The sequence below is a fragment of the Aspergillus flavus genome, chromosome 5, assembly GCF_009017415.1.
Source record: "Aspergillus flavus chromosome 5, complete sequence".
NCBI classification, from domain to species: domain Eukaryota; kingdom Fungi; phylum Ascomycota; class Eurotiomycetes; order Eurotiales; family Aspergillaceae; genus Aspergillus; species Aspergillus flavus.
The window spans coordinates 2939765-2955119 of record NC_092408.1 but is presented as its reverse complement, the minus strand read 5'-3'; the positions used below and the strand labels follow the sequence as shown (position 1 = coordinate 2955119).

Below are 15355 nucleotides of genomic sequence, written 5' to 3'. Positions count from 1 at the left end.
GCCGATCTGACTGTCTGACGCATATCCAATACACCCAACGACTTGAGATCCAGGATCCACCATCCAAGGGAAGTACTCGAAGACTGATTATGTTCACGTAGATCAACGCATGCTCAGCTGATTTTTGCTTATAATAGGGATCAGATGAGAATACTATCATTGCTTTCAGGTTTCTAAAAGATCAGTGTAGGGTCAGAAGACGGATGTAAAGTAAGCAACAGAGACTGTACTCCGTATGTATCCATGTACTAATGTACATGTGCATATCATGGACTGACGTAGGCTAATTTTGCAAATTGTGATTTGCAGCGTACAGAGTACAGTACGGGTCACGGGATGCTACATGCAGAAAACCGGTAGGCGGTGCGTATTGCCAAATTTAGGTAGCAAATGAAAAGATACCCTATACGGGAGTTAAGTAAATCTTCTGTTTTATACCACACCATGTGAGAATGACCTAGTTTCTAACGGGACATTCCCTCGCGTAGAGGCTTCCTTTTACTTCGTACCACGAACTGAGTTTATCGGAACGATTTCGAGAACAGTTGGTGGGCGATCATTTCATCGGCTCACGTAACAAGCCAGAATCCACCGTAGCTACACGCAAGATGGAGCCACACCATACTTGATTCAGCAGTTAGCTTATAAAAGCCAAGACGGAAAAAGGAGAGGGGTGAAGGCAGAAAGATAGAAAAGGGGGAAAAGCGAAAACCTAGAAAGATAGAATTGTAATCCCCCTTATACAACTAGATGGTTATATGTTTGAGGCACAAGTGAGATATGGATAGCCGTTAGTATAATTCTGGGCTTATGCACTGTCCATGTAGGATATACAGTTTTCCCTGACGCCAGAACTACAACCAGTTAGGGCAAGTAGAAGGTATGGCCCCGAGTACAGATGATGTCTCATGGCCTGTGGATAGTAACGGAGAAAGCATGTGCCGTCCGAGACGGCCTTTAGCCTGTTTCAGGCCCCATTCTCCGAAAAAGACCCCCCCATATCTAAAGTGGGTGGGTGACATTTTCTGTTCCATGGAAGCTGCACTCTTTTGCATGCCTTCTCATTTTGCAGGATGGGGTATAATCTCGCATACGAAAACCTCACTGCCACTTCAGTATAGTCAGCTTATACCTATAACCGGAGGGCTGATTATTGGTGACTAGTCTTCTAATCTTCTAATCTTCCGTATAGATTTCTTTCAAGATGTTCCGACCTCTCTTTTTTTTTTTTTTTTTTTTTTTTTTTTTTTTTGATTGTATACTCCGTATATGTGTAACTGTTTTACAGAGTACAATAAAAATTATAATAGGACAATGTCAGATATGCACTGGTTGAAATCTACTATTAAAGTTCGTATAACACAGCCTTATAGCCCTTACCCTTGTTCCTTTTCTTCTTTTTTATTTTTTTTATTTTATTTTTTTTTAATTTGGTTTCCTCGTTTCCGCATTTCTCCCTAATGGACAACTTGTCCATATCGGAGGTCCGATTTAACCGTGCGGGATGGACTCGGTACCTAGAGTAATAATATGCGGGTATTGGCAATATGTCATAAATCACTTAAATGTCCTCCGTCTTCCGTAGATCTCAAAGAATATGATAGTCCAGATGTTGCTTTAAGGAATTCGCCTCTTCCGAAAGCCGAACCCCGTATCGGAGGGTGCTTGCCACCGGTGTTAACAGTTTGGAAGGAGAACCAAAGTATCGTTGCTTACAGTCCATGGCGAGGCTGGCATCACTGATGCCCATGCCGAACTCGTGGTAGGTATTGGTACATTCTGCTGGTAAATTACCGTAATGATGACGGCAATATCTAGATCCCTTATACGTCAGTCTAATTTTGCGATAGCTAAGCTAGATATCATGTCGATATCAGAGAGAAGATCGAAAAGAATTGGAGAGAATATATTGGCATTGTACACCAGATGTATATTGTATGCAAATGCTTATGTAGATGAAACACTCATGGAAAATTTGGCATCACTAAAGGTACCACCGTGATGATCATTTTCAACTTAATAATTTAAAACTTACGCGTTCTCTGGTTCGAATTTTACCATACCGGACTGGAAACAACGTCCATGCCGCTGATCCCGCAGAAGCTGCAGCGTATTGGATTGGTAATATACCCTCCTCGTTTCCCGGGGCTTCCCAGAGGGAGAGAGAGGGATTGGCAGAAACACTGTCCCTAAGCCTCTTTACTTTTCCCTCACACACTTTCCCCTCTGGAGGATCAATCCTCATCGCCAGAGATTTCTCTAGCACTTTTGGATTCTGTGTATCACTTCTTCTATGTTAAATGCATGGCCCGTGGCGGGTAACCCAACTTTCTCCCCTCCCCCGTTCGTTCGCCATCTTACTTGCTCCCATTACACTGCTTTAGACTGCTGGTAACTCTACTAAATCCACCCACTTCACTTGAGCGCCTCACAGCTGAGATCTTTTACCACGCTGTCAATCGCGATATACTTGACAAAAAATTTCTCGCCGTCTAACCGTTCCGCTCTTCTCCGCGCAGAAACAAAGGAAGGATTTGCGAACTGGCTGCGGTATTGTCTGTCGGCTCCTTGGAGCGGATGCTCGCCCTCCACCTTTTTTAGTACATAACGGCCACACATTGCATGCCCTTTCGAGGGTTAGAAGTAGCCTAAATGGCTTCCAATCATCTAGCGCCGCCGGAGAATGTCTTACCTGGGAGTGAAATCCAGGAAGTGAACAGCAATATTTCCCACCCGACCAAACGGCAACGATGGGCGACGCAGCGAGTTCACGGCGCCGGAGGTGTGCGGAAACGCGTCTCTATCATGGATCGCTTTAACAAGCGCTCGGAAATGAAGGACGAGAAGCGCAAGTCCACATCTAGCAATCTTCCTACCGCAGAGAACCCGAATGCCGAAGGCGATGCGGAAGCCAGCAACCGAAGAATATACTTCAACATCCCTATCCCTGAATCGGAAAGAGATGAGGATGGTCATCCCAAGGCATATTACCCCAGAAACAAAATCCGGACTGCGAAATATACACCTTTGAGTTTTGTCCCGAAGAATATTTGGCTCCAATTCCATAATATTGCTAATATCTATTTCTTGTTCATCATTATTCTTGGTGTACGTATCGTTGGTCTTCCGTCGAAGATCTCTATGACTAACAGCCGCCTTTAGTTCTTCTCAATTTTCGGTGTCGATACTCCTGCCCTCAACACGGTCCCCTTGATCGTCATCGTGGTAGTTACAGCCATCAAAGATGCGATTGAGGATTGGCGACGTACAGTAGTCGATAACGAAGTCAACAATTCCCCGGTCTACCGCTTGATCGACTGGAACAACGTGAATTCGGTCGAAGACAATGTCTCTCTGTGGCGTCGATTTAAGAAAGCGTGTACCAGGGCGACTATATGGACATACAGAGCGATCAAGGGCTTGGCTCAGAAGAACAAAAAGCAGCATGATCCAGAGGAAGCTGATAGGCGTGCGTCTTTCATGACCACAGTGACCCCCCGGGCATCTGTGTATTCTCAACGAGGCGACGGCGGCTTGGCAGACGAAGCTATTCAAATGACACCCGTTCCTTCACCGACTCCCGAGGCGCGTCCGGATTGGACACACGCAGTTGACGAGCAGAGTCAATATCTGCATCCGGACAAAGCTCGAGACAGTGTCGCGGTGCCCGCTTATACTGCTACTTCCCCGAAAAAAGGTGGGAGTGTTGTGGACATGTCCAAGCCGATAATTGGAAAGGCCAGGTTTAAGCGCGATTACTGGAAGAGTGTCCAAGTGGGAGATTATGTTCGACTATACAACGGAGATCCCGTTCCAGCCGATGTCGTGGTGTTATCAACATCCGATCCCGACGGTGCATGTTACGTGGAGACGAAGAGCTTGGACGGCGAAACTAACCTCAAAGTTCGCCAAGCCCTCAACTGTGGTCGGCAGGTCAGACATGCTAGAGATTGCGAGAGGGCGGAGTTCGTGATCGATAGCGAGGCACCGCATCCCAACTTGTACGCCTATAACGGTGCGGTACGCTGGGACCAGCGTGATCCCGACTTCCCCGATGCACCTCGAAAGGAAATGATCGAGCCCATCACAATCAACAATATACTCCTCCGTGGTTGCTCCCTACGTAATACTGAATGGGCTCTTGGCGTTGTCCTTTTCACTGGTGACGAGACAAAAATAATGCTGAACTCAGGTGTGACACCCAGTAAAAGGGCTCGCCTTGCTAAGGATCTCAATTGGAACGTTATATACAACTTCATCATCTTGTTCTTCATGTGTCTCATTTCTGGTATCGTCAACGGTGTCGCGTGGTCCTCGACCAACAGGTCTCTCAATTACTTTGACTTGAAATCCTATGGGAGCACTCCAGCGGTCACCGGTATTATCACCTTCTGGGTTGCCCTCATCTTATTCCAAAACTTGGTTCCGATTTCACTCTACATCTCTCTCGAAATCGTTCGCACAATCCAGGCAGTCTTCATTCACAGCGACGTCTTCATGTACTACGAGAAGCTGCAGATTTACTGTGTGCCGAAGTCTTGGAACATCTCAGACGATGTTGGACAAATTGAGTACATCTTCTCAGACAAGACGGGCACGCTGACTCAAAACGTTATGGACTTCAAGAAATGCACTGTTAATGGGATCTCATACGGCGAAGCGTTCACCGAAGCCCAGGTCGGCATGGTGCGGCGAGAGGGAGGCGATGCTGATGCTGTTGCTGCTAGAGAACGAGAGAGAATTGCTATGGACACGACCAAGATGCTCGAGTTGTTACGCAAAATCCATGATAACCCCTATTTGCGTGATGAGAGATTGACTTTTGTATCGTCGAATTACGTCGCAGACTTGGGCGGCCAGTCAGGTGATGCCCAGAGGAAGGCCACGGAACATTTTATGCTCGCCCTTGCGGTATGTCATACTGTAATCACCGAACATACACCTGGAGATCCTCCACAGATCGAATTCAAAGCACAGTCGCCCGATGAGGCGGCTTTAGTGGGCACAGCTCGAGACTGTGGTTTTACCCTTCTTGGAAGATCAGGTGACGACCTCGTTCTGAACGTCATGGGGGAAGAGCGGACATACACCGTGCTCAACACTCTGGAATTCAACTCGTCAAGAAAGCGAATGAGTGCGATCATCCGCATGCCTGACGGTCACATACGACTCTTCTGCAAGGGTGCAGATAGCATCATTTATTCGCGCTTGGCTCCAGGGAAACAACAGGAACTCCGAAAGAAGACAGCTGAACACCTTGAAATGTTCGCACGTGAAGGTTTGCGGACTCTGTGTGTCGCAGATCGCGTGCTCAGTGAGGAAGAATACAAGGCATGGAGCAAGGAGCACGACATTGCCGCTGCTGCGCTCACCGACCGTGAGGAAAAGCTTGAGGAAGTCTCCAGTAACATCGAACAAGAACTCATGCTTATCGGAGGAACTGCCATTGAGGATAGACTCCAAGATGGTGTTCCAGATACCATATCTCTGTTGGCGGATGCTGGTATCAAGCTGTGGGTTTTGACAGGCGATAAGGTGGAGACTGCCATCAACATTGGGTTTTCGTGCAACCTTTTGGATAATGATATGGAATTGATCGTCTTCAACATTCCAGGCAATGAGTCGCACCGTGCAGCGCAAGAACTTGACCAGCAGTTGCAAAGGTTTGGACTGACAGGATCTGATGAAGAGCTTCTCGCTGCCCGCCAAGATCATACACCACCAGAACCAACACATGCCGTAGTTATTGATGGCGAGACTCTTAAGCTGATGCTTGATGATGAACTAAAGCAGAAATTTTTGCTATTGTGTAAACAATGCAAGTCTGTTCTTTGCTGTCGAGTCAGTCCTGCACAGAAAGCTGCAGTCGTGCGCATGGTCAAGAACGGCCTTGATATTATGGCTCTTTCAATTGGTGATGGTGCCAACGATGTTGCCATGATCCAGGAGGCCGATGTCGGTGTTGGTATTATCGGTGAAGAAGGCCGACAGGCAGCCATGTCCTCTGATTATGCTATTGGTCAATTCCGGTTCCTCCAGCGGCTTATCCTTGTCCATGGAAGATGGTCTTACCGCCGCATGGCGGAGACCATTGCAAACTTTTTCTACAAGGTATGCCTCCTATCGTTTGCCTGTTATCCTACCTATCTGGGCCTAGCTAACAACTTCCTAGAACTTGGTATGGACAATTGCACTCTTCTGGTATTCGATTTACAACGACTTTGATGGCTCCTATCTCTTCGACTATACATATATTGTCCTGGTCAACGTGGCGTTTACATCACTTCCCGTGATCCTCATGGGTATCTTCGACCAGGATGTCGACGACAAAGTCTCTTTGGCTGTTCCCCAGCTGTACATGAGAGGCATAGAGCGAAAAGAATGGTCTCAACTCAAATTCTGGTATGCTGCCTAACTGGCTATCTCTTCTAGTCTTTACTAACGTGCCCTAGGTTGTATATGGCCGACGGCCTTTACCAATCCCTCATTTGTTTCTTCATGCCATATCTTTTGTACAGCCGGGCGACCTTCCAAACCGCCAATGGGCTGGATATCGCCGACCGGACTCGTATGGGTGTTCTCGTCGCCACGAGCGCGGTCATCGCCAGCAATACTTACATCATGCTGAATTCGTATCGGTGGGATTGGTTGACAACATTAATCAATGTTATCAGTTCACTCCTGATCTTCCTTTGGACTGGTATCTACTCTTCGGTTGATGCTTCGGCTCAGTTCTATAAGTCCGGAGCCCAGGTCTATGGAACTTTGTCTTTCTGGGTTGTACTACTGCTTACCGTCACGATATGCCTACTTCCTCGGTTTACTTTCAAGGCCTTCCAGAAGGTGTTCTTCCCCCTAGATGTGGACATCATTCGGGAGCAGGTCACTCAGGGCAAATTTAAGTTTTTGGAACAGTATGAGGCGTTTGTACCGCCCAAGGCAGCTAGCGCTGCGGCTTCAGGTCAGTTGTTGAGTGATGAATCGGCTGCTTCTTCGGATTTGGGAAAACCAATGCAACCCAGTATGAAACAGGATCCTTTTTCCGACGATCAGCAGATATACACGCCTTCCGTTGCACCAACCTCTCGTACCCATCAGACGCACAACCACCGCAGTCAAAATGGCAGTAATGGGACAAATTATGCATCCAGCCTTGATACGACCCAACATTATCATACTCAGCCAGTGGACTATGTTCGCGGCTCGGCCGAACGGACGCGACATTCCTTTGATAGAGTTCGACATGATTTCGAAGCGAACAACGAGCTAACGCGAGTGGAGACGGGACTTACAAGTGGTGCTCAAGAGCCTCAAAGTCCTCATAGTCCACTCAAAGCCCCTTACGATCCTCCATCGCATTCCTCATAAACTATATTTATCCATCTCATACTATACTATTTACACTCGATGTTTCTCACGACCCTTTGTCGGTTCCTTGTCGATGCATCTGTTTCGTTTTGTTTGTGTGGTTTTGTATGACGAGTAATCTCCTTGTTTTTCTTGGAGCCCCGCTATTTATTCCCCCATAGAAGGCGTTCGGTATACATATTTGGGTGGTTCGGCGCGAATATTTTCTACTGAAGCTCTGCTGCGTTCATCATTCTTTTGACCTCTTCCCTATTTCATCTACTTTGTGGCGTAATGCCAGTGTTCTTCTTGTACAAAAGCCTTATTTCCGTGTTTGTGAATACGCTATATTCCATCGCTACCCTTTTCTTTTCTCTTTCTTCCTTATAATCTTGACTGTTCTCACAAAAGATCTGATCAAAGGACTACCTTGAGCACCCTTGAAAGAATGAGGTATGTGTGGTGGCAGGTTTTATGGATTTTACGTTTTCTATGGAAAGCCGTCAACATGAATGTCCCTCGGAGAAGTATCAAGTTCATTTGAAAGTAATTATCCGTCATGTAGACACTCAGCAGCACCCGGCAGGACAAAATGCGGACTATGTAATCGGAGAAGTGAGATTAATCTGAATTAGGTGTAGCGCGCAAAAGCTCGGGTGGAGGATAATCGCGTCCTCACGCGTAAAGTGGATGATAGCCGTTTTGACCGCCTTCCACATTAACCAATAGCCAGGAACGAAGGTGCGGCACTGATTTACTCCGTTCAATGTATTGCATGCCTTGCCGATGGGCTTTTTCATTTCTCTTTACACTCGAGTCTCTGTGTTGTTGCTTCCTTGAGGGTATGGGTAAGCACATTGTTTTTTGAATTTCTATAAGGATTGTGTTAATGCACAACATTCTCCCCCCCGGACTTCCCTTTATCCTTCCTTCCACACTGACGTGGTGGCGTGCTGCGGAAAAGCAAAACCTTTTGTATCATCTCCCAAGTGCCCAGTTGCTACAACCATGCTTATATAGCCCACCGTGAAAGAGGATCCTTGAAGCCTGGTCAAACTAGTGAGATAGCTCTGTGGGACTTCGCGTTCTAGATTTCGGCATAGTAGCCAATCCTTGTCTATTCGGCAAGGGAATGCTCCATGGTTTGTTGTTCACAGCCACGACACATAACAGCTGGATTGTCGGGTCGTAATCATGGAGGTTATGGATATTGTTGGGTGAGTCGCTAAGTTGTGCAGCCTGCAACTGTCACCGTTGATTACAGTAATTAAGCGTCAATTTGTTTGCAGAGAGCTACAAGCCCTTCCTGACAACGTCCACCTATTATGCCCGCGACAACATGATGACGACCACGCACGCTATGACGAAACCGATCAGGTAGATGAGTCGGGGAAGAAAATTGCAGAATTGGTGGCAGAGGCGACAGCCCGGAGGGAAAAATTCCTGTCATGCATGCGCATATTGGCGTACAACGAAGAGGGGGTTGAAGAGCTGCAAAACTGGATTTGGAGGAAGTTAGACGACACCCTCGAGAAATGCGACCTCTGTATCAAACAATACTATACGGGAAAGATTTGGCTTATGGAACAACTGAAAGAAAACTACGATGATGAAGATATCGAAAAATTTTCCCGGATGATTGACGAATGCGATATAAAGAGGATAACGAGGAATTTGACTACCGCAACAACGAAATTGAAAGAGGTACCTCCCCAGGAAATCGGGCTTCATGTGTTGGACCGGGCGTCTTTGCTATCTATCTTCGAGAGCTTGAGTTGTGATGCTATGCTTCGCAATGACAGTCTTCTCCAGCAATATTTTGATGAGCCTTTTAGACTCATTCAGACGAAGCGTAGTCTAAAGGTTTCGGACTACATTCCGGCCGTTACCCGTTTCTTGTTTGACCCCAATCAGAGTCGCAGCTTTTGGGCAATCCAGGCTTGGATGCGGTATTCCCGGCCTCCTACCGACACAGAATTCGATTGGGCAATCAAAGAAGGGCTCTTAGGCGCACTTAGGTCAGCTTCTCAACAGCCGGTTCAGGTCGCTGCCATTCAGCGGCTATGGCGTGGAATGCAGCTTGTGGTGAAAAGGCTGGATAAAGACCAGATTACTCATCATCTGCGAGCCCTCGAAATTGACCCTTGCCGTCTTTCGGTGGAGCACATCGGGATACAATCTCCTGGACTGCGCTTTATTTTGAATACGATTCAGATATTCTTGGAAAAGGCACCTGGAGACTTCTGGGATGCGATGCAGACCATATCGCCCCAAGCTATCATTGAGCTTGTGTTCTACAATCCCCAGCTAGATGCATTTTTGATGCAAGCCACCGAGGGCGAGCCCTATGAGAAGTCCGCTATGAAAGATATGTTATCATGGATTACTCCATTCATGTCGTCACTGAAGGGCCCCCATCAACCGTCAGCATGCAGGTCCCTAGTTTACCAACTTCTTGATCGACTACAAGACGCACGCCTTCCTAACTTGGCCAGGTATCATTGCTTTCACATAGGTTTGTCAAGCTTACTCTATACACTTCGCAGTTTTACCGATCATGAATCTTCGAGGGGCTCTGTAGCGCGAATTGTCCTATCTGAGACCATGGAAGTTGTGAGTGCAAACATCGCTAGAATTCTTGAGCCTCCCAAGTTTGAGGTTGAACAGGGACGTCAGCGCGAAATATCGACGCTGTGCATGGATGTTATTCGTAATACACTCGCTCTTGAGTGCCAATCTCTCAAGAGCGATTATGAGGTCATCCTACGGTATAATACCCTCCAGCATGGTGTAAGCACGTATTCAGCTCCAATTTGGGACGCTGTTGTAAAACACCTTCATGAAGACAACCTGGCCCTTTCAACATCTGCTCTTCTCGGTATATTACCGCTGGTCGGGTTGGAGAAATTCCCCGCAAAGGGAGGAGCCAGCCAGGAGAAGACTCACTTCAATATGATCTACGGCCATCTTACACATCTGTCATGCTTAATAATTGAGCGCCTTGCAGATTTCAAACCGGAGCATCTTGACGAGCTCTTCAAAAGTCAAGATACTAGTAGTGCTTTGATCTCCGCCCTTTTTGCAGCTGATCTAAACACTTATCAAGCTGCGGTGGACCTCATAAAAAATGTCAGTGGACAGTCTGCTCGAAGGGATGCCATTTCCCATCTATTACAGTCATTCTTTACTACGACTATGTACGGGCTCAGCTGGTCTTTTCGACGTATATCGAATATGAAAACATTTGCCTCTGCTCCGAGGATGATTCATACAGGGACGGACATTGTGGATATTCTTTGTGATAGCCAGACTGGTATGCTCAGAACTCGCAAACTCGCAGATCGCCGAGAGATTCTTTCTCTTCAAAAGCTGTGGGAGTACCTGTGGCAAGCCTTGACCACGATATTCGACGAAACTGAATCGTGGCATCTCAGGGGCAATGACAGAATGGTGATGCTGGAATTCTGTCGTGATAGTATCCAGTTTGCCGATCTTCTCTTCGATCAGTACGGTGTCTTTCTAAGCGCCGTTGTCGATGCGGACCCCAGTCAAGAGACTTCTGCCCGCGAGAATTTTCTCAAATCTCCTACCGCGACTATGAGTACAATGGTCAAATGGCTGCGACTTAAGGATGAATATTTGGCTACTACTCTAGTTGGTCTTGTTGCCAAGCTCCTTCGCCGTCTTGGGGAGCTTAGCGTTACCACCGTGAAAGAGGATGCTCTGGATTATATTGAGGGTGTCGCAGTCAAGTCTACTGTCAAGACTATGCTGACGTTACGGGAGAAGGCAGAACTTGTTAGAGCTTTGGAAGCCTATTACAAGAAGCCTGTTGTTACTGCCTCAACTGCTAGCCTAAAGAAACAGAGCTCGATCACAGCATTTGCTAAACCAGCCGAGCTTTCAGCTACTCCCAGCCCATCAAGAACACCGGACGAGTTCGACGACAATGTTCCAGATGATGTCATGTTGCAATTATCTCGATCTGTTGAACTTAATAAGGAAAGAGTCGCTGCCGAAGCGAAGAAGAGGGCTGAGAAAGCAGCAAAGGCTCTTCCAGCGATTCCCAGGCCCGCCCCGGCGCCTTTGAAGTCCAATGTCACCGTTCAAGCTTTCCGTGAGAAACGAGAAAGAGAGCGAGAGGCTAAAAAGAAACGTGATATGGCCGAGCTGGCACGTTTGAAGAAGGGTCTTCCGGCGACTGGAGTTGCTGAACAAACCGCTGAACAAGGTTCTGGGCTAGCTGGAATTGGCGTTAAAGGCAAGGATCATAGGCCTGCAGATAGTATGATGGTGTCATCGGGGTCAGAGTCTGAATCAGAGAGTGAGGATGAACTCGACAGGGAGCTTTTCGGCCCGAAAGGTGGATCTAAACCTGACGCCGTTAGGGCCTATGAAGAAAGCAAGAGACTGTCACTCAAACAGAAGGGTCCTGTCAAGAAGATCAAGCAAGTGCGCTCTGCAAAGGATATGCGCGCACGGTTGGCTCCAGACCTCTCTTCACTACATCGGACCATATTGTCTTGGGACTTCTTTGCTAACGGCGATCTTCCGCCGAACTCGGGTCGTACCGACTATAGTTTGATATCTAACACATTCAGAGACCCTATTGATTACCAAAAAACTTTCGAGCCTCTTCTGATACTAGAAGCATGGCAAGGTTTCCAGTCCTCGAAGGAAGAGGGAAACTTCAAACCATTCGAGGTTAAGGTCGCGACACGACTATCAGTGGACTCTTTCGTGGAAGTTAGCACGGTTATGCCAGCGCTTGAGGTCAAGGACTATGGGCTTGGCGAAGCAGACCTTGTCTTGCTTTCAAAGGCAAACTCACCGACTAATAACCCGTCTGCTCCGCATTGTCTTGCTCGGGTTGCGGGAATAAATAAGAAGAAGGGGACCGTAGAGATTGCCTACAGAGTCAACCCCGGTAACTCATTTATCAACGCCCTTGCACCGGGATCGGAGATATGGGGTGCTAAGGTTACATCCTTAACCCCTCTTGAGCGTGAATATGGTGCTCTCATGGCCTTGCAATATTATGATCTTTGCGAGGAGGTCGTGAAAGCCAAGCCGTCCCCAATCCTTAATTATTCGGAAGCGACCTTGAGCCCAATTGCTGAGAATTACAATGTTAACCCCGCCCAGGCAAAGGCTATCAAGTCCGCTCTGGACAATGATGCTTTCACCCTCATTCAAGGTCCTCCGGGATCTGGAAAGACAAAGACAATTGTTGCCCTTGTAGGAGCTCTGCTGAGCGGCGTACTTGGTAACCAGGGTGTCACCATCTCGCGGCCAACAGGTGTTGGGAACATTAAACCTCCCCCAAGGACAACTACTTCAAAGAAGCTGCTTGTGTGCGCTCCTAGTAATGCCGCCGTTGATGAGTTGGTCATGAGATTCAAAGCAGGTGTCAAGACAATTCAGGGTCGCCATGAAAAGCTATCCGTCATTCGACTTGGAAGGAGCGATGCCATAAATACTAATGTCCTTGATGTGACACTGGACGAACTAGTGAACGCAAGATTGAGCCAAACATCACGCAAGGACTCGGGCGAAAGGGATCTACAGAAGATTTATATGGAGCACAAAGCAGCTGACACTGCTTTCAAAGAAACTCGTTCCAAGTTGGACCAATGCAGAGCCCAGGGCTTGCCTGTTCCTGCAGAACTAGAACGGGAGTTTGAGCTGCTTAAGAAGAAGAAGACTGCATTGAGTCAAGAGATCGACAACGCCCGCGACAAAAACCATTCAGCGGCCCGTGATGCTGATTTAAACCGGCGGAAAATACAGCAGGAGATCATTGATGGGGCCCATGTTATCTGTGCCACTCTCAGTGGTAGTGGTCACGAGATGTTCCAGAACCTAAGTATCGAGTTCGAAACAGTCGTCATTGACGAGGCTGCGCAATCGATTGAACTGAGTGCTCTAATCCCGCTAAAATACGGATGTTCCAAATGTATCCTTGTCGGAGATCCAAAACAATTACCGCCCACTGTCCTGTCCAAAGTCGCTTCGAAATTCCAATATGAGCAGAGTCTGTTCGTCCGGATGCAATCCAATCACCCTAGGGATGTCCACTTGCTGGATATTCAATACCGTATGCATCCGGAAATTAGTGCATACCCGCGCAATGCCTTCTATGATGGTAAACTGCAAGACGGCCCTGATATGGCACGGCTTCGCGCTCGTCCCTGGCATCAGAGCGAGCTTCTTAGTCCATATCGATTCTTCGACGTGCAGGGTCTTCATCAAAGTGCTGCAAAAGGTCACTCGTTGGTCAATATGGCGGAACTTCGGGTAGCCATGCAACTATATGAGCGTTTGGTCTCGGATTTCCAAGGCTTTGATTTCTCTGGCAAAATCGGCATCATTACCCCGTATAAAGGCCAACTAAGAGAGTTGAAAACTCATTTTGCCGCGAAATATGGAAATGCAATCTTTAACATGATCGATTTCAACACTACAGATGCCTTCCAAGGAAGGGAGAGTGAAGTTATTATATTTTCTTGCGTTAGAGCCTCCAATAAAGGAATTGGTTTCTTGTCCGACATTCGCCGTATGAATGTCGGCTTGACGCGTGCCAAGTCCTCACTTTGGGTTTTGGGAAATTCGCAGTCCCTAGTGCAGGGCGAATTTTGGAATAGCCTTATAAAAGACGCTCGCCGTCGGAGTGTCTATACTGATGGGGATGTGTTGAAAATCCTCCAGCGGCCCCAATTTACTGGCTACAAGAATGTTGATATGCTGGATGCTGATGGACCGGAGTCAACAAAGCCTTCTGTCGGCACACTAACTGATCCTATTTCTCGTTCGTCCTCATCCTCTCGTGACAACCTCCCAACAGATGGTACGTTTGGTAAGAATGAACCTTACGTCTCCCCGCCCGAGGGACCGTCAGGAGGTGCCAGCGGCTTGGATGATAACCGCATGTGTGGTTATTGCGGCGACTTCTCTCATATGACTCATAATTGCGACAACATTGATGCGAAGGAAGCAGCTCGAGGCAACTGCTACAGATGTGGGCAGCCCGGGCATACGCGTGCAGTTTGTACATCAGAGCGTTGTCTCGAGTGCGGCGAGGCTGGGCACATTGCTCGTGATTGCAAGTCTACAAGAGTTCTATCCAAACAAGAGAAACAAAGAATTGCGCGAGAGGAATATCATCACACGCAAATGCAAAAGCAGAGAGCGGAACGCCAACGGGCCAGGCAGCTTGGAGGACATGATCCCAAAGTACCTGTTATCCAGGTTACGTCTGGTTCCAACGAGAAAAAGCCAGAGCAACCCAAAACAGATAGCAGCAAAGGCGCAGCTAAGCGCAAACACACCGATTCCCCCTCTTCTGACACCGCGAAGCCCCCCAAGCGAAAAATAGATCAAAAAGTGCCCCCAACGGCTCCTAAGAACCCGCGACGAAAAATCGATGCTAATGTTCCGCCGAAAACGGAGGTCAGCCATTCCTTCCGACTTCATAATGAACTCTGCTGATTAGTCTCGCAGGATTTAGTTAAACCGTCACGAGATGGGCCGGCTTATGCACCTATCAACCAGAATAAGCCTCCGAGCGGTCCACGGGCGGATGCAGGTCCAGCAAATGTATGTGTTTTATTTCTACTATGGATAGCTTGGCAACTGCTTGCTGACTTCTCCTCTTATATAGCAGCCACAGCGGCCAGGGAATGGGGCCAGGCCCCCTCCACCGATGCGGAAGAAGAAAGCAGTCGACCCGTTCATCCGACCGAAACGGAGATAGGCTGTGGAATTGAAATCCGGTGCATCTCTTATCGCCCGGCTCCCATGCTCATGTTACTGTTTTACAGAAGACATGTTACATGTCAAGATATCACATTGATCTACAGATCTACAAGATAACACGGTCCCACCTTTCTGACATGCATATGAGCGTCTCCATCGAACCCCCCTTTTGTTCTTACACCATTTTCGTTTACACTTTCTCTTGGCTCATGCATATGCCATGTGTTGCCACCCTTCCATTTTCCCGTCTTCT

At 47.6% G+C, this 15355-nt stretch overlaps 3 protein-coding genes across 3 annotated transcripts; 2 read left to right on the top strand and 1 right to left on the bottom strand.

Annotated features, from left to right (window-relative positions):
• Positions 1-329: 329 nt before the first annotated feature.
• On the bottom strand, positions 330-910 carry F9C07_8772 (uncharacterized protein; the record flags this gene model as incomplete). Its single annotated transcript, XM_071511822.1, has 2 exons — positions 330-403; positions 835-910. 2 exons carry the CDS (start codon positions 908-910, stop codon positions 330-332), a joined length of 150 nt encoding a protein of 49 aa, XP_071364531.1.
• Positions 911-2652: 1742 nt separating this feature from the next.
• On the top strand, positions 2653-7368 carry F9C07_8771 (phospholipid-translocating P-type ATPase domain-containing protein; the record flags this gene model as incomplete). The annotated part of the gene is made up of 4 exons (XM_041293125.1): positions 2653-3108; positions 3163-6111; positions 6173-6402; positions 6453-7368. The coding sequence occupies 4 exons, from the start codon at positions 2653-2655 to the stop codon at positions 7366-7368; spliced, it is 4551 nt and encodes a 1516-aa protein (XP_041147969.1).
• Positions 7369-8541: 1173 nt separating this feature from the next.
• Positions 8542-15100, top strand: F9C07_2234472 (tRNA-splicing endonuclease positive effector; the record flags this gene model as incomplete). Its single annotated transcript, XM_071509955.1, has 4 exons — positions 8542-8564; positions 8637-14796; positions 14848-14943; positions 15008-15100. 4 exons carry the CDS (start codon positions 8542-8544, stop codon positions 15098-15100), a joined length of 6372 nt encoding a protein of 2123 aa, XP_071364530.1.
• Between the last annotated feature and the right edge of the window lie 255 nt (positions 15101-15355).